Genomic DNA, 22,572 nt, shown 5'->3' with positions numbered 1-22,572 from the left:
TATCTACAGCCCAGGCCGTGTTCCATCGTCCGGAGCAACCTCCGCAGGTCAGAAAACGTGTCAACGACGTTTGGTCATTTGATTCTCACAAAAACCTTATGAAGTAGGTGCTACTGGAATTCCTATTTCACAAATAAGAAACGGAATGAGAATGATGAAGTGACAGGCTCAATATCAAACAACTGAGAAAGTGGCTGGAATTTGAACCCAGGTCCCTTGAGCCCCATAGGCCAAACTTAAATTCTACATTAGCAAATGGCCCTCACACCCCAAGAGCGCTCCAAGACTAAATCCAGCCGCACATACTCATCACACCCAACTGGGAGTTTTCTACCCCAACGCAAGGGCGTCCCAATGTAGAAACGAAAAGAGCCAATTGTTGCTGTTTGATCGCTAAGTCATGTCTAACTCTTTGCAACCCATGGACTGCAGTGTACCAGGCTTCCCTGTCCTCCACTATCTCTTGGAGTTTGCTCAAGTTCATGTTCGTTGAGTTGGTGATGCCTACATATTATACATATATGCCAACATGGCAATATCACTCCCTGCCTTACCTCCCCCATCCAAGCAAACCTTGAACAAAAATAGCAATGCTTTATTTTTTTTTTCATTTATTTTTATTAGTTGGAGGCTAAATACTTCACAACATTGCAGTGGGTTTTGTCATACATTGACATGAATCAGCCATGGAGTTACATGTATTCCTCATCCTGATCCCCCCTCCCACCTCCCTCTCCACCCGATTCCTCTGGGTCTTCCCAGTGCACCAGGCCTGAGCACTTGTCTCATGCATCCCACCTGGGCTGGTAATCTGTTTCACCCTAGATAATATACATGCTGTTCTTTCAAAACATCCCACCCTCGCCTTCTCCCACAGAGTCCAAAAGTCTGTTCTGTACATCTGTGTCTCTTTTTCTGTCTTGCATATAGGGTCATCATTACCATCTTTCTAAATTCCATATATATGTGTTAGTATGCTGTAATGTTCTTTATCTTTCTGGCTTACTTCGCTCTGTATAATGGGCTCCAGTTTCATCCATCTCATTAGAACTGATTCAAATGAATTCTTTTTAATGGCTGAGTAATATTTCATGGTGTATATGTACCACAGCTTCCTTATCCATTCGTCTGCTGATGGGCATCTAGGTTGCTTCCATGTCCTGGCTATTATAAACAGTGCTGCGATGAACATTGGGGTGCACATGTCTCTTTCAGATCCGGTTTCCTCAGTGTGTATGCCCAGAAGTGGGATTGCTGGGTCATATGGCAGTTCTATTTCCAGTTTTTTAAGGAATCTCCACACTGTTCTCCATAGTGGCTGTACTAGTTTGCATAACAAAAATAGCAATGCTTTAAATCCCCATACAAGTGTCCTGTCACCTGCTGGCAGGAAGGTAGGGAACCATGTTTCCATGGAAGACTAACTGAAAGGCAATGAAGCACAGTGGCTAAAAACGTGAACTCAGGAGCCAGACGACATGAACTTGAATCCCAGCTTACCCTTGAGAGCTGGATGACTGAGCAAGACCTGTAAATTCCTTGTGCCCCAATTTCTCGACCTGGAAAACTAGCAAAGCCGTGTACCTCACCCAACAGGGTTGTTGTAAGGATTAATGAGATAATACCTGAAGCACTTATACAGTGTCTGGAAGATGGAAAGCATTTCATAAAATTTTCTTATTATCATCGCTAGATGTCAAAGCACTGATGGATCATAGGATGCGAAATCGGGGAGGCCCTTGCAGACTCATCTAGTCTAATTTTCTTATTCTGCAGAGGAGAAAACTGAGGTTTGAAAAGAGGAAGCTCCTCCTCCCATCCCCGCATCAGAACACTCAGGAAACAAGCAACGGCTTCCTGCACCCAGATGGGGGGCTTCTGTTGCAAATGCATGCCTTTCTCAAAGTCTCCTATTCTCACCAGACTGTTCTCCTGCAAAGTCTCCCTTCTCTCGTTTGTGAGAAGTGGTGGGCCGGCCTTGGCTGAGCAATTTTTTCAAGGAATCCTTAATGGTACTCGGCAGAGCAGCTATTGATATTTCCAATGTCTTATTGAACATCCTTGATCCAAGAGCTGCATGAGGCCAGGCTGTAGTCTCCAGGGCCCATGTGGGCACATTAACTTCCAGCCAACTCAATGACTCAAGGTCCTTGGTGGATTAGCCTTGTGCCTGGCTTTCCTCTCTCTTTCAGATGCCCCTTAGTCATTTCATGGCTCATTGACTCTGTCCCCCAAAGGGTGAGGAAGGAGGGGAGAGCTTCTAAGTGGCTGACCAAACACTGGTACTAGTTAGCAACCCTTACCAAGGCCTCCAGGGCAACGGCTGTATCTGCAAACAACCACCCCATTCATACGGACATTCGAGAGTTGAGGGATGTTTCCATAAACACAAGCTAGTATCCAGGCATTGGAGGGTGCAAATCCTTAGCACTGCCACTTACTAGTTATGGAATGTAGGCAACTCTCTTTTACCTCACTAAGCCTCAGTTTCTCCATCTGTAAACTGGGAAGAATAATAGTACCTACTTCTAAACATTGCAAGAAATACATGTGCTGATAAGTGCAAAACACATAGCACAATGCCCGACACATAGTAAGTACTGAATAATATTGCAAAAAATATTTGTAATATATTCTTGCCAATGTATGATGTAAATCCCAAAGTCCTGCAGCTCACCACTTCTTCCCTGCTAACTTCTGACTGATGTCGCCTGCCTGAAGGAATACCTTCCAAATCTATCCCGCAGGTTGCCGTTTGCAAGCACATTGGAAGGAACAAGTATAAAGTGAAAATCTGAATGTGGAGCCAGATTTCCACTCAATTCCCATGGTTCTAACACTTCAAAGTTGTAGCATTACGTCTGGTGAAAATCTTAGTCGCTCAGTAGTGTCAGACTCTTTGCAACCCCAGGGACTATAGTCCACCAGGCTCCTCTGTTCATGGAATTCTCCAGGCAAGAATACTAGAGTGGGGAGCCATTCTCTTCTCCAGGGGGGATCTTCCCAAGCTAGGGATCAAACCCTAGTCTCCTGCATTATGGCTGGTAAGCCACTAAATTTCTCTGAGACTCAGTTTTCTCATTTCTCCGTTGGATATCTACCACCTCAAAGTCAATGTGGGCAAAGGCAGATATATCCATTTTTGCTGTGTCAACAGCATTGTGATTATTATTACTGGAAGAGCATATTCACGATTACTGTGTGCTACACATGAGCCATGTATTTAAAAACTTACCCGGCTTTAGGCACAAATGGAAAAGTTACTGTTAGTCTTTCTCTTTAACTACATCTCAAAAAGAACCTGGTTAAAAATCTCACCTCTTTGGTTTTCTCTGATGACCACTTGCTGTTAGTCTGGCTTGCATTCCCTTAGCTGTTAACGTGATCTTTAACATTTTATCGTCTGTTATCTGGGCATATGCTTATCTGCACGAGGTGCTCAAACCAAGGGCAGAGCTGTCTCCACTTCGGCCTCCCTGCTATCTCACGAGGTGCTTTGCATTTAACGAACATCAGTAAATTACTGTCCATTGCCGTGAAAAACCATCAGGTCAAAGGATGGGATGCCGGCTGATGAAACGTGCTGGTACGGTGTTAGAAGCATCTGCCCAGGAAGGTCTCTTTTGAAGGCGAAATGTGATTACAGAGAGGCTGAGATTATCAAGAGTTCTTAGAAGGAATCCAGGTGGGAATCAGAGAGCACACTGGAACGTCTTCCTGCCTTCATAATGAGGAAGAAAGGAAATTAATGATGACTCTGAGGTGGCAAAGATCCTGAACCCATCTTTGATAATCTGTCTTTTGCCAGAAAAAAATTTTTTTTTAAAAAGCTGGGGGGAGGGGAGCGAAACAAGGAAATGTGGACAATTAGGAAGTAATTAAGTTCTCACAGAAACAGCTATGACAGAAAGCAGTTAAGGGAATTCTTAGCAATTTGGGCGAAAACACAAATCAGCAGGTTGGACAGCATGTATCCTAAGGTGTTCCCGGGATGAGCTAATGTAGTTACTGAAGCACTTAACAATTCATTTCTGAAAAGTCACGGTACAAGAGCAGTGGAACATATACCTAAATTTTTTAAAACATCAAATGTCATATTGATCTTTTAGGCAGAAGGGGAAAAAAATACATGAAGTAGGAGCTTTAAGAACTAAGAGAGGGAAAAAAAAAAAAAAGAACTAAGAGAGGGGGAAAATACATCTAGTTGGTATGTGACAGGCATTCTCAGAGCATCTCCTTCAATCATCCACTCCATGCCAGGCTTGGAACGTTCCCATTTCCCAGACCACAAAACCAGACCTCAAGAGGGGGAAGCAGATTGTCCAATGACGGCCACTAATTCCTATCTGAGCTGGAATTCAATCTCAGTCTCTGTCTTGCTCTGGCAGGGTCTGTGTCTTACTGTTTTTATTGCCCTTCTACAGCAAAGATTAACAAATTGGACACAGCCCAGAGAAACAAAGAAATTATGAGGCTGCATAAAGCCGGGGTTATTAAAAAAAAAAAAAAAAAGCACCGATCACAGCCCCCAAACATGATAGCTTTTCAATAGAATTACAAAGACGGTGGATGAAAAGATCACAAGATGACTTAATCTGGACCATGGTAACTCAAAAACGTTTCTCGCAAAATTAATTCACATGGACTGGGAGAGGCTGCATAACTGCAAGACTCAAAAACTAGCTCAATAGCAGTAAACAAAGGATGATGGTGGAAATAACTCAAATACAAGGGAAGGCACCAAGTCTGGTGGAGCTCAAATCCCCCCCCCAACCCCAATGTCATTTTATGGATCCTCCTGTCTGGTTAGAGATGCACAGCAGTACTGGGTGAGGAGTTTTGTTGAATGAAGCCTCGTTGGAGGCCTGGGTTAACAGAAGTTAGGTCCAGATAAGGACTCGTTTCCTTTCTCATCATTCAATTCAGTCGCTCAGTTGTGTATGACTCTTTGCGACCCAATGGACCGCAGCACACCAAGCCTCCCTGTCCATCACCAACTCCCGGAGTTTACTCAAACTCACGTCCATTGGTCGGTGATGCCATCCAACCATCTCATCCTCTGTCGTCCCCTTCTCCCACCTTCAATCTTTCCCAGCATAAGGGTCTTTTCCAATGAGTCACTTCTTCACATCAGGTGGCCAAAGTGCTGGAGTTTCAACTTCAGCATCAGTCCTTCCAATGAATATTCAGGACTGATTTCCTTTAGGATGGACTGGCTGGATCTCCTTGCTGTTCAAGGGACTCTCAAGAGTCTCCTCCAACACCACAGTTCAAAAGCATCAATTCTTCGGTGCTCAGTTTTCTTTATAGAAAAGAGATGGGAATACCAGACCTCCTGACCTGTCTCCTGAGAAATCTGTATGCAAGTCAAGAAGCAACAGTTAGAACTAGACATGGAACAACTGACTGGTTCCAAATTGGGAATGTAATATGTCAAGGCTGTATATTGTCACCCTGCTTATGTAACTTATATGCAGAGTACATCATGAGAAATGTTGGACTGGCTGAAACACAAGCTAGAATCAAGATGGCCAGGAGAAATATCAATAACCTCAGATATGCAGATGACACCACACTTATGGCAGAAAGTGAAGAAGAACTAAAGAGCCTCTTGATGAAAGTGAAAGAGGAGAGTGAAAAAGTTGGCTTAAAGCTCAACATTCATTCTCATCATTAGCGCCTATGAAAGAGGAACTGTGGGCATCACATAAAGCAGGAACTGGACTCAGTAGAAGCCAGAGTATCTGGAGGTACCAAATACCACCCACCCAGAGTTGGAGGCCCATCATGTCAGGTACTTCCTCACCAATGTGGTCCCTACCCTTCCCCTTCCAGCTGACCAGCAGGCTGATCTTTAGAACCAATTCTTCTTCCTGATGGATCTCCCTGAGCACTTGTCCTTACTTAGACTTAGGGGTTCACTCTGATTATACTAGACCAAACTCTCTCATTACAGTTCAGTTTTTGCAATAAACATCTCCTGCAAAATTACATGACCCACACTGTGTTAGGTCATAAAGACAGAGAGGTGGACGAGGCAGGAGTCTTTGTCTCACCTTCCAGAAGCTCAAGCAAGAGCAGGATGTTTGAGAGTGAGGGTTTACACAGTGTACTCACTCCATCTTACTCGAATTTGTGCTCATAAGATTCACTGTCCTTCACCGAGGTTTAGGCATATTGTCCAAGGTCACAGTTACCAGCAAATACCAGCGCCAGCATTCAAAACTCTGGCACAAAAGCCCATGTTTTCTCCACTCTACTACACAAGCTCCCCACTACCATCTGCCACTGCCCTTCTGTACCAGTTCATGGCTGTAGGTCAAGGAAAAGAATAGCTTTCATGATTGAGCACCAGTTTTGTGCCAGGCATATTGCTTAGCACATGGTCTTGTGCAAATTTCACAAATCCTATTAAAGAATCATCGCTAACCTCATACTGCAGACAAGGAAAGGGAGGCTCCAAGATAGTCACCGACAGCTTGTTAAGTACAGAAGTGAGAGATTCAAGATCAACTCTGTCTGCCCTACATGCTATAAGAAGCCCACCATTGAGTGAGGATATGTATTAGCTTTCTATTGCTGCTGTAACAAACTACGACTAATTAGTACAAGTGACATAAAACAACACAAATTTATGATTTCACAATTATGGAGGTCAGCCTCAAGTCCAAAATAGGTTTCACTGGACCAAAATTAAGGTGTTGGCAGGACTGTATTTTTTTCTGGGAGCTTTAGAAAAAACCCACTTGCTTGATTTTTCCAGCTCCTATAGCTGTATCCCTTGGCTCCTGGCCCCTTCCTCTGTCATAAAAATCTCTCTGACTCTCTCTTTGCGTCTCCTCATACTCTAAAGCTAGTGCTTCACCCTTAAAAGGAAGTTATATCGGGTTCATTCAGATAACCTGGGATAATCTTCCATCCCAAGATTCTTTTAATTTTTTTTTAAATTGGAAGGTAATTGCTTTCCAATGTTGTATTGGTTTCTGCCATACAACAACGTGAATCAGCCATAAGTATACATAGCCCCCCACCTCTTTTGAACCTCTCTCACCCCCCACCCCACCCCACCCCTCTAGCTTGTCACAGAGCACCAGATTGAGCTCCTGCGTTACACAGCCACTTCCCATCAGCTTCCGACTTCACACACGGTAAAATACACGCTTCCTTGCTCTCTGAATTCATCCCACCCTCTCCTTCCCCGTCATGTCCACAAGCCTGTTCTCTGTGTCTACATCTCTAGTCCTGCTCTGCAAATAGGTTCACCAGTACTATTTTTCTAGATTCCACATATATGCATTAATATACGATATTTGCTTTTCTGATTTACTTCACTCTGTACAACAGGCTCTTGGTTCATCCACCTCACAGGGACTCAAATCTGTTCCTTTTTATGGCTAAGTAATATTCCATCTCACACACACACACACACACACACACACACACATACACATACACATACACACAAATCTGTTCCTTTTTATGGCTAAGTAATATTCCATCACACACACACACACACACACACACACACATACACATACACATACCACAACTTATTTATCCATTCATCTGTCAATGGACATCTAGGTTGCTTCCATCCTGGCTATTGTAAATAGTGCTGCAATTAACATTCAGATCCATGTATTTCTTTCACTTGTGGTATTATCGGGGTATATGCCCAGCAGTGCATCCCAAGATTCTTAGTGTTTTCATCAGCCTGTAAAGTGACTTCTACCAACATGCCATAGCATACTCATAGGTTAGGGGATTCGGATGTAGACATCTTGGAAGGGGGCATTATTCAGCACGCTTGCAGGAGAACTGAAGCACAGCTAACTATAGTAGAAACTACAAATAATAAGTTCATTGTCCTGGAGAAGACACCTAAGTTCACAGAGGTAAAGTAAAACTCTGGGGACATGTGTACAGATGGCTAAGGCTAAGGAAACCTAACCACGCTAACTTCAAAGTCCATTTCTTCCCCCTCTACCAGAGCACATAGCCTCCAGGAAAATGTCACAGCTAGATAAACCATCTGGCACAGTCAAACCCAGAGAAGCAGCCAAATACAAATGAATAATCATCAGGGAAGGTTTCAAGACAGACTCAGTGATTCTCTGGATTGGCGGGAAATGACTGTGGAAGCTCTGATGCTTTGCATCTTTGGAAATGCCAAGGAATATACATCTGGGGGTTAGCTGAATGCTGATGTGTGTGGCTAAAGGTAACTAAATAAATAAACCAAAACAAAATATATTTTTTTAAGTTCTCCTTAGCAGTCAGGCACAGTGGGGGAAACAACCTGGGCTAGGAAGCCAGACAGAGATTCCAGTCCCAGCTCCCCTAATTCCAGCTATAAGCGGGTTGAGTCATGGCTCTGAACGAAGTTTCCTCGTGTGAAAATAAGGACAGCAATGTCTTCTTGGAAAGAGCCAACGAGGGGCCCACTGCTACATCCAGCACAGAGTGGGAGCTCAATAAATGCCAGCACTTTCATTTTCTCTCCTTCTCTGTCTCGACTCAGGTGTAACAGGAAGAAACAAAGACACTGGCTCTGTTTGAAGAGAAGACTGCTAGCTGTGCAACTAATCTTTAAAAAACCAGCCGCTCCTTCCTCTTGCCTGAGCTCCAGGCAAGGCTGTAGGCCTGGGAGACACACGGCAGACAAAGGAGGGAGAGCAGGCGGGCGGGGGGACGCTCAGCCGGCGTCAGACCCAGAGGATAAACACAGTGCATTATTCAGGGCACGCTGGGTGGAGGGCCTCGGTCAGCAAGGGGCAAGCAGTCTGCAGAGGTCTTTGAACTCCTCAGGACTTGGCCAATCTCCGAGCCAGGCCACATGCCACCCCCCCCATTAGTCAGCTGTTTGCCAACCCCTGGCGATCCGCTGGGAACTTCTCAGGAAACCCAGGGCTCTGACCTGGGCAGGAGGTTAATCAAGCCACCTCCCCATTCTGGAAAGCCTTTTCTAAAACCCTGTTTTGGAAGCCATGAAAGCACTGAATTGCAGGAAACCAGACGCAGAAGGCAGTCAGGGTAAGACCCGCCTTACCTGGAAACAGAATCACTAATGGCTTGCAGAGGCTGTTTTGAAGGGTGATGGGCAGTGTTCTGAACCCACAAAGATGCCCTTAAAACTCCACTTAAATTGCAAATATCTATACCAATCTCCACTTTGGGTGTAAACTGGTATAGATATTTCTGAGGGCAATTCAGCGGTATCTATTCAAATTGAAAATAGTCGTACTCTTTGACCTGGTAATACTAGTCCTAGGTATCCAACCTGCAGAAATGCTCAGAGTAGAAAGCCTTTCATACAGAAAATTCACTGTAGCATGCTTTTGATAGTGAAAGATTAGAAACAACATAAATGTCCATCAGTAGAAAAAGGCAGTGGATAAATTATAGTATACCCATACTACTGAATAAGGTCATTAGAAATAATGAGGTAGATCCAAATGTTCTGATATTGAAAGATTTCCAGTTATCTCGAAATGAAAAACATACACAAGCAAGTCTCAGGAAAGAAGAGCCATCATCCTGCATATGGGTAAAACCACAGATGCATATTTGGGCTTGCACACGCATGTGAATATAAATAAAGAGAAAAGTAATTGGGATGGATATATACCAAATAAACGGCGATTCTCTCCAGGTAGAAAGGGATACGGGGGATGCCAAGGGCAGACAGTTACTTTTTACTCTGTGCGATTTTGTTTATATTTTAACAAAGGAGTGGCTTTATATGTTTATGTAATTTAGAAAGTATATGTTGAAAAAATGAAGGCTATTTCAACAGCTAATGGGAGCGGGAAGAGGCTTGACAGGTGGATTTGACTCCTGCATTTTTTAGATCGGGAGAGCAGATAGAGACAGAGGGAGTGATCTATCCTAGGTAACTTGATGGGTTCAGAGAATAGACCCAGGGATCCCTGGAATCCAGTCCACAATTGATCCCACCTCCTTCAAGGTCTAGAATCCTTGGGTCCATGTTATGAAGGAAACGTCCCACTAGATAGCGGGAGAATTTTAATTGCCACGAGACTCCCTGGGAGCAGCATGATGTAAGGGTCCTGCGTCAGGATGCTCTCTCTGCCAGTGGCCAGCCCATGGCCACAGCCACGTCGCTTTTCCCCACTGTGACTCTGATGTCTCACCTGCAGTGTGGCAGACACCACCTTTATCATGGAGATATTATAATCAAATATTAATTCCACTTCCTCCTATCTAAGCTATACTCTATTCCCTGCCCTTTTTTCATCAGAGGGATACCGCTCCTGGAAAAGTTGAGGGACAACTAGGTTGAATGCATCCCAACGCTCAGGGTTTGAATTTCTGCTCCCCTCTAGGCCCACCTGGTAGCATCTGAGAAAATCTGAAATACCTTCTACATTTTAGTGTACACCCTTACTCCATCACCACCTGCAATTCTCTGGATGCCTTTGGATCCTTCCTACTTATCAGGAGGAAAAATAAATACATCTTTGGGTCAAAATGCTGTCATCAGGAACAAAGGGGTTTCTTCTCCATCTCTGGGGTCTGGAGTCAAAGGGTCCGCCCACAAATGGGCATGTGAAGTTAGACACCTCTTGGAGGAGAAGAAGGGACTCAGGGTTCTGCAGCTAGCAAGAAGGAGAGTCACTAATCCGACTCAAGGAGAATTAGCTTCAAGTTCATGGAGAGACATGGCCTTGACAAGGTGAGGTGGTAGTGGCTGGCTGGCTCCAAAAATATCTCCCCAACCAGCCTGCCTTACATGTCTGGAATTCCACCATTAATCCTTCCAGTTAAATTTTCCAAGGCCTTTGTTAGCATGTACATGTATCTCTTGGGAGGAATAATACAATTTAATCCTAGTGAACAACCATTTACTGACAGTTGCTTTAAACCAGGTGCTTGTGAGGCACGGTGGGGCATCCAAAGATGAATAGGATACTTCCCTGTCCTCCAGGAGCTTATTGCTCATCAGAGCAGTAAGATGTGTGCCAAGCTTAAAACAAGGGAAACAACTCAAAAATAAAGTAAAAGAGAAAGAAAGCTCCATAACTATCCTCTCTTCTATATATTTCATCAAGAGCTCAACTATAGTACATATCACCTCAAGGGGTTTTGATCAAAATGGCTCAAGAGTTTGTATCTTTATTGGAAATATAATAGGTAGCCATGGATGTCTTTTGAGTGGTATGATTTTTTTAAGTATTTTTTACAAAGATCAATCTGACAGTTCTGTGGATGATAGGTAAAATGGTAAGGTTAGGGGTTGGAAGAAAGATAAGAAGTTAATGTGAAAGATTTTAGAAAGTAAGAAACCATAGGTCATGAGAGTATGTAGTAGAAGATAAAGGAATCAATTCATGTTTTTATTCAATGGGTCTTTTATTGGGGGGAGGGCACTTACCACGTGCAGGGCAGTATGCTAGACCCTCAAAATAGAATAACTGTGTTCTACCATCCTTGAGCTTCATGTTGACCGTGGGGGGGTTACAGAATAATCCAACATCATAAAAATACATGTAACATTCAGAAAGCATGATGTGGATTCTGGAGGAAAAGGTCACAGGGAGTTACAAAAGAACACTATGACCTGTTCTAGTTCATTGGGGAAGTCCTCCTTGAGGGGCTGATACTTTATTTGGATCAAAAGGATAAGTAAGAAAAAAACCAGGTGAATAAAACACCACTCCATCCCACTAGGATGGCTAAAAGACAACAAGAAGTTTTGGTAAGGCTGTGGAGAAATCAGAACTCTCATGCACGGCTGGCAGGACATTTTGAACAATTCATCATAGCAAATGATGGGAGTGATCACCATTCCCAGAGTAGGGAGAAAATAAAGAGATGAGCATGGGGTCAGGGAGCGGGGTGGGGGGGTCCTGTGGTTCACAGGAGGAACTAAGATCAAGGTCAATGTGACTGGACTGTTGGGAGGGAGGGAGAGTGATGATACCTAAGACTAGAAATGTAGGTAAGGGAAGACCATGGGTACCTTTAAGCCATTTTAAATAGCCTAATCTTTATCCTCAGGATGATGGGATAGTAGTGGGGGTTCCTGGTGTGTTATACATTCACTTTGCTTGTACTGGGCAGCATAAATTGGAGGGAGTCACAGGGAGGGTATAGAGGGTGACCAGTTGCAGAGGTCAGAGCAAGAGACGAGGTCAGGTCAAGAGAGGGTGATGGGGGTGGTGCGTGTCCAGGGAGGGAACAGGCTGTGACTCTGATGTTTTGGGAGTCAATGACTGGGAGGATTTCGGTTCACCAACCAGGCGGAACAGCAGGTTTGGGCAAGAGGAACAAGTCTGTTCTGCAGAGACCTTTAGTTAGCACTTACTATGTATCAGAACTGAGCAAGGCATTTTTACATCTGTATTACACTTAATGTCTCAAAGACACCAATGGGGAAATGCTGAGCTGGAGGAAGCACAAGCTGGAATCAAGATTACCTAGAGAAATACCAACAGCCTCAGATATATAGATGACACCACTCTAATGGCAGAAAGTGAAGAGGAACTAAAGAGCCTATTGATGAGGGTGAAAGAGGAGAGTGAAAAAGCTGACTTAAAACTCAACATTCAGAAAACTAAGATGGTGGCATCCAGTCCTGTTACTTCATAGGAAATAGATGGGAAAATAGTGGAAACATTGGCAGATCTTACTTTTTCAGGCTTCAAAACCACTAAGGATGGTGACTTCAGCCACAAAATTAAAAGACACTTGCTCCTTGAAAGAAAAGCTATGACAAACCTAGATATCATATTAAAAAGCAAAGACATCATTTTGCCGACAAATGTCTTTATAGACAAATGTCTTTATGGTTTTTAAAGTAGTTATGTACAGATTTGAGAGCTGGACATAAAGAAGGCTGAGCACAGAAGAACTGATGCTCTCAAACTGTGGTGCTGGAGAAGACTATTGAGAGTCTATTGAACTGCAAGATCAAACCAGTTAATCCTAAAGAAAATCAACCCTTAATATTTCTTGGAAGGACTGATGCTGAAGCTCCAATACTGGAGCCACTTGATGCAAAGAACTGACTCATTAGGAAAGACCCTGATGCTGGGAAAGATTGAAGGCAGGAGGAGAAGGGGACGACAGAGGATGAGATGGTTGGATGGCATCACCGACTCAATGGACATGAGTTTGAGCAAACTCCAGGAGACACTGAAGGACAGGGAAGCCCGGTGTGCTGAAGTCTGTTGGATCCATAGTGTCAGACATGACTGAGCGACTGAACAACAGAAAATTGGGATGTTCCAGGTGGAGCTAGTGGTAAAGAATCTGCCTGCCACTGCAGGAGATGCAAGAGACTTGGGTTCCATCCCTGGGCCGGGAAGATCCCCTGGAAAAGGGAATGGCAACCTGCTCCAGGATTCTTGCCTGGAACTTCCCTGGACAGTGGAGCCTGGTGGGCTACCGTCCACGGGATCACAGAGTCAGACAGGACTGCACACGCAGGGACACTGGTGAAGCACCTTTTTACACAACAAGACGAATCTCAAGAGCAGCAACCTGAGCAAATGTGTCAGAAAGAAGAGTGTACAACAGATTAAGGGCCGAGAACCTTTTTGAGGAAAGGGTTAAATAATGAACAGGTTAGGCTTTGGAGCCCAGATAAGCTGTCACAACCATTCAACTCTGCCACTGCAGCCAGAAAGCATCCATAGACAATAAACAAACCAACAGGCCTGACTGGTACCGATAAAACTATTTGTGAACACTGAAATTGGAATTTTGTATATTTTCTGATGTATCATTAAATATCATTTTTCTTTTGATTTCCTTTCCTATTTAAAAATGCAAAAAGCATTCTTACAGGAAACTGTATTTAATAGTCTGTGATAAGCCACAATAAAAAAGAATATGGAAAAGAAGGCATACGTATGTATCACTGAGTCACTTGGCTGTACTGCAGTAGTTAACACAACACTGTAATTCAATTACACTTATATATACTATCACGTGTAAACTAGCCAGTGGAAAGCTGCTGGATATCACAGGGAGCTCAGCTTGGTGCTGTGATGACCTAGAGAAGTGGGATGGGGTGGATGGGAGGTCTACAGGGAGGGGATGCATGCATCTATCAGCTGAATCTGATTCACTTCACAGTATAGCAGAAACTAACACAGTGCAAAGCAATTATACTCTAATGAAAGTAATAATAAAAATAAATTTTTTAAAAGGACTTAAAGGAAAAGAAGAAATAAATGGGAGCACAGACAAACAGCGAAGGTAGATGAAGTCAGAATCTGGAGCGATGTGTCTACAAGCCAAGGAACACCCAGGATTGCTGGTAACCACCAGACGCTCAGAGGGTCACCCAGCAGATTCTTCTTCAGAGCCACCAGAAGAATTCAACCCTGCTGACACTTTGATTTTAACCTCCGGACTCCAAAGTGTGAGAAAATACATTTCTGTTGCTTTAAATCACCTAGTTTGTCGTATTTAAATTATCACAGGGTAGGTCCTTCCATTTGTTGGTGCTGTTGCAGAACAAATCGCTTTTGACTAACTTTAATTGACATAAATGATACTGTGCTATGAACCAGAAAAAAAAAAAGCAGCATTTACCATTTTTCCTTAGAAAAAAGGTCTTCACTCACAAGTCATACAAAAAGAGATGAGGGGCTATTATTTGGACGATAGGCCATAGTGTTCTGTCCCCTGTATTACATGTATCCATTGAGAAGAGATCAAGACGGGACAAAACTAATACATAATGATAGGTATCAGCCCAGTGCTTGCCTATGGGTGGCTGAGGGCTGACTGGAAGGGATGATCGAGGAACTTTCTGGAGTAATCAAAACGTTCTTAGTTACATGGATGTAGACCTTTGTCAAAACTCATTGAAATGTACGCTGAAAGGGAAACATTTCACTGTATGTAAATTTAACCTCGGCTTAACACTACTGCTTTGAACTGAAAGACTGGGGAGAGGAGGCGGGTGACTGCGTGAAGGAAGGTGCCGTTTGAACAAGCCTTGAAGAATGACTTCAGCCTCTAAGGTGGGGAAGAAAATGCTGAGCGGGAGTAGGGATAAGATTCAATCAGGGCTCAAACACTAGCCAAAAAACGGGGTGAAAAACTCTATCTGGCGAGAAGCAGTGAAAGTATACCCACCATCCACACGCGGCATTCTCCGAAAGCTCCAGCTCAGAAATAATTGCCTTGCACAATAATTGGGGGATGCAGTTTGGGAGCTGATACAAGTGGAGCCGGGTGCAATTTGGGGAGATTTGTTACGCTTAGCTCCCTTCTATCAATTCCAGAGGCTCAGATGTTTCTGACCTGTTGCTTGGCGTATTGTGAAAACGGCTTTTATTTACTGCACTTCCATTAAAAGATGAAATCCACAAACAGGGGATCACAGGCCAGAAAATCACCATTTAAGTCTCCGCTTATCTACCGTCAACAGCCAAGAACCTGGTCTCCTCGCTGTCTGGGACCCAGCTTCAACCGCCAGCTTCAAGGATGCCTGGGAATATCCAGAGAGGAGTCCACATCTGGGTGGTAAAATTGGGCCCCTGGGCAGGGCTGGACTAGGTTAAAAGGGTGGTCCTTGGAAGGTGTAGAGACAGTGTGGTCACGTAGAACCAGGCTGGGCTGCAAGAGAAGGGATGGCTTACAGAGTCTAGTTTCACCCAGAACTCAAGGTATCTTGGGAAGTCTGGGGACAGAGTGGTATGGCTCATCAAAGAAGTACTGGAATGAACTAGTGATTCAAAGACAGAAGTGAAACCCAAGACAATCTTCACTTAAACAAATCATGGGTCCTTTCTCATCATAACACATGACTGAGCCTAACCACATCAAGAGATTTCTGCTCAAGGGTCAGTTTTGCTGCCAGATGGATACTAGTAACATGGTCCTAGTGCCTTCCCATCTCTGAGCCACACTTCTCCCATATGTGAGAAGCAAAGAGCCAAGGAGCCAACCTAGTTCCGCTCTACAGATCTGCCATCCAACCCTGGTTCTCCAACTTGACAGATGACACGGGCAAGTCATTCCTGTGAACCTTGGGCATCACATGATACACTGAGAGGTCTGCAAGGTGACAAGCCTTGGAAAGCCGTCTCAGATTTGGAGTCTTCTGTTCTTGCCTGCTCAGAAGACCCAGGGCATTTATCTCACTGCTCTTATCAGGTTGCACCTTGGATTGCAGCTGAGCACTCATCATCCTTCCTGTCCTGACTTCTCCGGGGCTGAATGCTCCCCAAAGATACTAATTTTATAATTCTTAGCACAGAGAATGGATGGACCGATAGTAGATGAAGAGGCAGAAGGGTGGATGGGTCGATGGCTGCTAGATTAATCAGTGGTATGATGAAAAACAGGGCAGATGAATGGATGACAGGGAGCTAGGGGATATTGGAGAACAGAAAAATGAGAGGAAAGACCCACAGACAATATCTCAGCACCGCCTTTAGTACCACAGCTCAGTCCTAGGACACAGTGCCCACTGTGATCAACCCCACTACATAAATTCTTTCTGAAGCTTTCTGAAGCCCTTTCTTCAGGAAAGAGACCATAACATTCCTTTTATTTCTGAGTAAGCACATGAATGATAAGTGCCCATCATGCCTATTAATATGCTGTGAAAAGAATATAGAATATGTAAGCACTTCACCTATTGCAAAGCATAACTCAGATCCAGAAAACCATGTCATGTAAAGAATAAAGGAATTAATTTAAAAAACAACAACAACAACACTGTTTCTAGATTATGTGGTCCATGTGATAAACACTGAATAAGAAGCTTTAGGTGGAGAGAAATGCGTGCGAATGGGGAATGCCAGTAACTAGATTTCCCAGGAAAGAGCTTTGGAAGACGGAAAGGAGTCAGGTAGGGGATGAGCCCAGAACGGACTGGGGAGACACAAGGGGGGAAAGATGAGCATATTGACAACTGCGTGATCAAGACCACGAAGGGCAGGAGTGTGCTGGAGGGTTGTGATAGCTCAGCAAGGGAAGTGCCAGGCAAGAGTGCAAAAATCTCTAGTCTTCTGCCTGCCCTAGGAAACACAAGGAATTCTTGGCATCCAGGAGTTTTAATTCTTGACTGAAAAGGCATGGGGATGAGACTGAATTCCCCGCAGCAGCAGAGAATGGTCAGGCAGCTCTGGAGCCAGCTCTGGTGGGGCAAGACTGGGGGTCGCTAACGCACGCGGAGTACAATCAGGCCTCGCCCAGGGCGCCCAGCGCTCAGGCTAGTGGGGCAGCCGGAACCCAGTCTCTTTCTCCACTGCCGGTTTGGAGTTGCTAAGGTTACCTTCTCAACTGCCTAATTAGAGAAGCTGTCACTCTTTGACAAAGATCAGGAGGGAAGGGGAAAAAAATGAAAGCAGACATTTCATACTCTTAGACAAGAAGAAAATCATATAGCTAGCTCTAGTCATAGTAACTCTGCCTGCAGCCAAAGAAGGCTGTGCTTACACCAGGACCACCCTCTGTTACCAGCCAGGAGAGCTGGGAATGGGCAGCTATTCTCAATTAACAGGGAGTGCTGCCAGCTGCCAGCAAGGTTAAATGGGGTATAAGGGGCTCCAGTGTTCTCACCTGGAGAATTCCATGGACTGAGAAACGTGGCGGGCTACAGTCCATAGAGTTGCAAAGAGTCAGACACGACTGAGAGGTTAACACAAGGGGCGAATCAGTAAGAAGGGGATTTGTACCCATTTTACTGCTACGGTCTGGTGAGTCTCAGTGACCAAGAAACATGGCGCTCTCCTTAACCAGCAGGCCAGAACAAACTGACACAGCCTTTGTACCATGTCAGGATCCACTGTTTTGGGGCCGACACTACTGGGACCACAATGGAGCAGAAGCTGCCTTCAGAAAGCATTTCTGGAGGAGAGCGCAGAGGGAGAGATGGGAAGGGAGGGGGAACAGGAAGAGACCTGGGACACAGAGGAGAAGGCAAGCTCCGTGAGGTCACAGGATGCAAGATACCAGATGACTATTTCCCTCTCTGACACCGAGGGCCCGCCACTCTGAGATGCCGGCTCAGTTCCTAAGCCCTGTGGAAACCCACAAGGGCTGTGGCACCCTCCTTTGCCCAACCTCTGCCCTCATTTCCTCTTCCTGCAAACACACTTCATCCTTGCCCAGCCAAGACTACTTTCTCCCTGGGGGAGAGAATGGAAGCATTTTCTCTTGTGTGCAAAAAAAAAGTTCATTTCTAATTAAATTACTAGCCACAAGAATGGGAGAAGGGGCTTTCCTGGCCATCTAGTGGTTAAGAATCTACTTACTGATGCAGGGGACACGGGTTCGATCCCTGGTCCTGGAACATCGCACATGCCTTGGGGCAACGAAGTCTGTAAGCCACAACTACGGAAGCCCACGCGGGGAAAGCCTGTGCTCTGAACCAGAAGGAGCCCCAGCACGCCACAAACAAAAGTAGTCCCAGCTCACTGCAACCAGAGAAAGCCCTTGTGCAGCAACAACACCCAGTGAAGCCAAAGATAAATAAAAAAGGATGAAGAACTGGAGGAACACCAAGTCGGGAAGCTCAGGTTTCAGTCCTGGCATAGCAACCAACTCACTGTGTGACCCGAGTCAGTTGCCTTCTCCGGGCCTTACACTCTACAACGTGCAGACCTCCTGGGGAAGGCTGGGGATTAAACGAGCAAACAGCACCATTCTCCTGCCCAAGAAAATGAGCAACCCAGGGGCTGGATCTACGCCTTTATTTAGAGATCCAGTCCAGCCCCTAGGAGAGAACCTGGTATACAGAAGGTGTTCGGTTCAATAAATACTGAACTCAATCAATCCTCTGAGAACTATACTACACTCTGTATTTCTTCATTCCATGTACATTTTTTGGCACCTAATAAAAATATGATTCCTGTCTTTGCTGAGCTTATAGTTTAGTAGAAAAGATAAACAAACCAAAAAAATGTATAATTAAAATCTGTGACAAATTGCTACCGGTAAGAAGAGCTTATATATAAAACAGGGAGACTGTGCACATTTCGTTACTTTCTCTTTACATCAAGAGAAAAGATATTTCTGAAGTGTTAAATAAACCTTTGGGGGGAGTAAATTAACAGCTTGGCTAACTTAGCCATTGCTGTCAGTCACCTTCAGATAAGAATAAAAAAATAACAATTATAAATAATAAATTTTGAGCAATTAAAAAACAGGGAGACTAGCTCTAACCTGAGAAAACAGGAAGGTTTCTCTGAAGGAGCAACATTAATCGAGGATCTGAAGATTCAGCAGGAGTCAGGCAGACAAAAGAAGCAAAGCAAATAGTCTGTGCAAAGGTCCAAAGGCAGAAGGAGATTGTTACATTAGAGGGATTAAAAGAAACCCCACAGAAATGGAGAAGCAGAACACCGGGAGACCGGCAGGATGTAAACAGGGCCCAAACCAGAAGGTCCACACTTGACCATCATTTCCCTAAGGCAAAGCCTTTCTCTGGAGGGAGACGCCGAGCACCGACTTCTCTGGGCATGCACTGGGGTATGGGTGCAGCAGGTCGCGTGAAGGGCATCATCTTTGCCAGGCAAGCAGAGGCTGCTCAACCCAGTCACTATGTCCCTGAAGACCCCTCTCCTCTACTCGAGACTTAGATGCCCTGTCCTGCTGTGAAGGCCAAAGCTGAAGATGTTCCTGGAGATCACACAGTCCACTGGTGCTGCCTTTCACGGACCTCTGGGTTAGAGAGAGATGTTTTAAGGACCACTTTAGGGGAAGAGGAAGAGACGTCCTGCAGGGCAGGGCGTGAAGCATCCTCACCCCGACGTGGACTGAGTAATTCTCTCTTTTTCTTTCTTTCTTTTTTTTTTTTTTACAGTGGGTTGCCCAAGATTCTATTTGAAGGAAAGCTTATGATGCTAAAAGAGGATTTGGAAAATCACAATGATCTTACAGATGAGAACACCAAGGTCCCTGATGAGGACATGTGTCGTTTTTGCTACCCAGCAACCATTTTAGTATCAGCCCCTAGATTCACTTCTCAAAATATAGGTCTCTCCAACATGTACAACCTGGCAGGAATGTCAATCCAGCTGTCCTATTCTTCCCTCTTGGAATTGAGGGATACATATGAGGCCACTTGGAGCCAACAGATGCTGAAGAGAGAGAGAGGCAAGGGTGGATAACACTCAGAGCCCCTCTGTCCTGATGGAGACACTCAGATCTGAGACGAGACAGGTTCCTGCTCTCAGGATCCCCAGAGCTGCCCTTTCTGAGCCTGGGTCTTCAGCTGGTCCATCCTCCTGAGTCATCCCATAAAGTCTCTATGCTTAAATAAAGAGTTGAGTCCCACTGCTTACCACCCTGATACAGCTGGAGGATGTATGAGACTCACTCAGGGCACTCAGGGAGCTAGAAATACCCCCAAGATTAGAAATCAGAGCTCTTCAACCACAGCCTGGGGCTGGCTCCCTGGGCGGGTAACAATTTGCAGCTCCATTTTAACTAGGTCCTCAGTTCCTGGTATTCTGCCTTGTCTTCCCAGCCTCTTTTCTGAAGACTCATGAGGATTAAAAAATACAGTTGCTTACCTTCCTCCTGATACCCTTCAACAGAGCTCACAGGCTGCCCTGCCCTCGGGGTCCCTCGCCGTAAATCTGACATCAGTCACTCCTCATTGGCCAAAAGATAATTTATTGAACGTGCAGAGAAACAAGTACAGATATTATGCCAGGAGCTGGAACTCAAGCCAAATAAAAACAAGGTAAATTCTTAACTGCTTCCTGACTCTGCTTCTCCCACGGTATGTGTGTGTGTCTCCCCCACCTAAGCAAGGATGAAAGGGATCCTTTGCAATTTCCCCTGCTTCAGAAAGCACCTGTGAATATCCTGTTTCTACATCACCCTTCCCTTTGCTCACAACCTGAAGGCAATTTAATTTCCTATGTGAAAGCAGCAGCAGAGGGGACCAGCGTCGGCAGGCGGGGGGTGGGGGGGTAGGGCTTTTGGTTTCTCTTCTTTCGGCTTGCTCACCGACCACAGAGCTATTTCCTACAGCAGCAGAAGTCACTCCCTAGGCACTTGAAGGAGATGAGACACACGCGCCTAACTGCATTATACTGCAGTTTGACCAAGCGATCACTAACTTTATTGCAGAGAAAGAAAATGGAAATGGCAGAGACAAATTTAACTCATCTCTTCCCTAACCAAAACTCAGGACACCAGCTGGAGGGCAAAGGGAACAGAGGGGAGCGCTCACGGGTCCCCAAGGAAATGATTTCTCTGCGGTCTGTAGGAGTCGCAGGGGATTGGGGACATTTCATCTTACCCAGCTCCAGGCATCCTCCACCTTCCCAGTCTCCTGTTTGCCATTCTGGGAGCAAGGAGGAGGGATCGGCTAAACTTGCAGGTTTAGCCATTCATTTGTCCCCTCACTCCGTAACATTTACTAAAAGGGCGACCTGTGGAGCAAATGCTCGCAGAAGCACAGTGCTGAACACAGTCCCTGTCCTTAAAAAATCTTCAGCCTAGAGAAGCCAACGTGCACAACCAGATATCCAAGTACGGAGTACACTGCGTGGGCAGAGAGGAATTCTGCGTGGCCTTTGGCCAGGAAGAGAGAAACAGCATGGGTAAAGATGGAAGTTGGCACGGCCTCTCTGAGCAGTGGCTCTCAACCCCAGCTGGATATTTGAATCCCTAGGCCACCCGAGAAGACAACAAACAAAAACAAAACAGCACGGTAACGCCTAGTTATCCTGATTTAATTAGCCTAGGGTGGCGTCCAGGTTCTGTCTGACCTTTATTTTTCTGTAAGTTAATAGACTTTCATTTAAGAGCAGCTTTAGGTTTACAGAAAAAATGAAGGAAAACTACAGAGTTTCCACCTACCTCTTCTACACACACACACACACACACACACACACACACACACAGACTCTTTCCATTATTTATATCTTGTGTTATTATGACACAATTGTTACAACTGATGAGACAAATAAATATTAAAGTCCACGGTTTACATTAAGGTTCATTCTATGTGACTTGCATCCTAGGAGTTTTAACAAATGTATAATAATGTGTCCATTGCTATTGTATCATACAGAAAAGTTTCACTGGTATAAAAGTACCTTGAGTTCCACCTGCTTGCCTTGTCCTCCCCCGCCCTGCCGCAAACCCTGGACAACTGTTCTTTTTCTTGTTCTACAGTTTTGCCTCTTCCATAGCATATAGGCTTTTCAGACTTCTTTTTTTTCTGACTTCAGTTTGTTATTGTTGTTCAATCACTAAGTCATGTCTGACTCTTTGCAACCCCATGGACTGCAGCACACGAGGCTTCCCTGTCCTTCACTATCTCCCAGAGCTTGTTCAGACTCATGTCCATTGAGTCAGTGATGTCATCTAACCATCTCGTCCTCTATTGCCCCCTTCTCCTATTCTCAATCTTTCCCAGCATCAGGGTCTTTTGCAATGAGTCAGCTCTTCACATCAGGTGGCCAAAGTATTGGAGCTTCAGCATCAGCACCAGTCCTTCCAATGAACACTCAAGGTCGATTTCCTTTAGGTTGGACTGGTTTAATCTCCGTGCAGTCCAGGGGACTCTTAAGAGTCTTCTCCAACACCACAGTTCAAAAGCATCAATTCTTCAGCGCTCAG

The 22,572-nt window shown here is 44.8% G+C and overlaps 1 protein-coding gene across 6 annotated transcripts in view; it reads right to left on the bottom strand.

Moving 5' to 3' along the window:
- ASTN2 (astrotactin 2) overlaps positions 1 to 22,572 on the bottom strand; it is a 996,620-nt gene that overhangs the window by 938,449 nt on the left and 35,599 nt on the right. The window contains exon 1 of one of the 6 annotated variants that reach the window (XM_070459204.1): positions 20,508 to 20,595. The exons of the other annotated variants lie outside the window; for them this stretch is intronic. Coding sequence (XP_070315305.1) covers positions 20,508 to 20,580 — 73 coding nt within the window. The 5' untranslated portion in view covers positions 20,581 to 20,595. Of the gene's footprint in view, positions 1 to 20,507; positions 20,596 to 22,572 lie in introns of those variants that run through there. 6 annotated transcript variants of the gene reach the window in all.

Source organism: Odocoileus virginianus, chromosome 31, assembly GCF_023699985.2.
Source record: "Odocoileus virginianus isolate 20LAN1187 ecotype Illinois chromosome 31, Ovbor_1.2, whole genome shotgun sequence".
NCBI classification, from domain to species: domain Eukaryota; kingdom Metazoa; phylum Chordata; class Mammalia; order Artiodactyla; family Cervidae; genus Odocoileus; species Odocoileus virginianus.
This window is presented reverse-complemented; position numbering and strand designations above follow the sequence as displayed.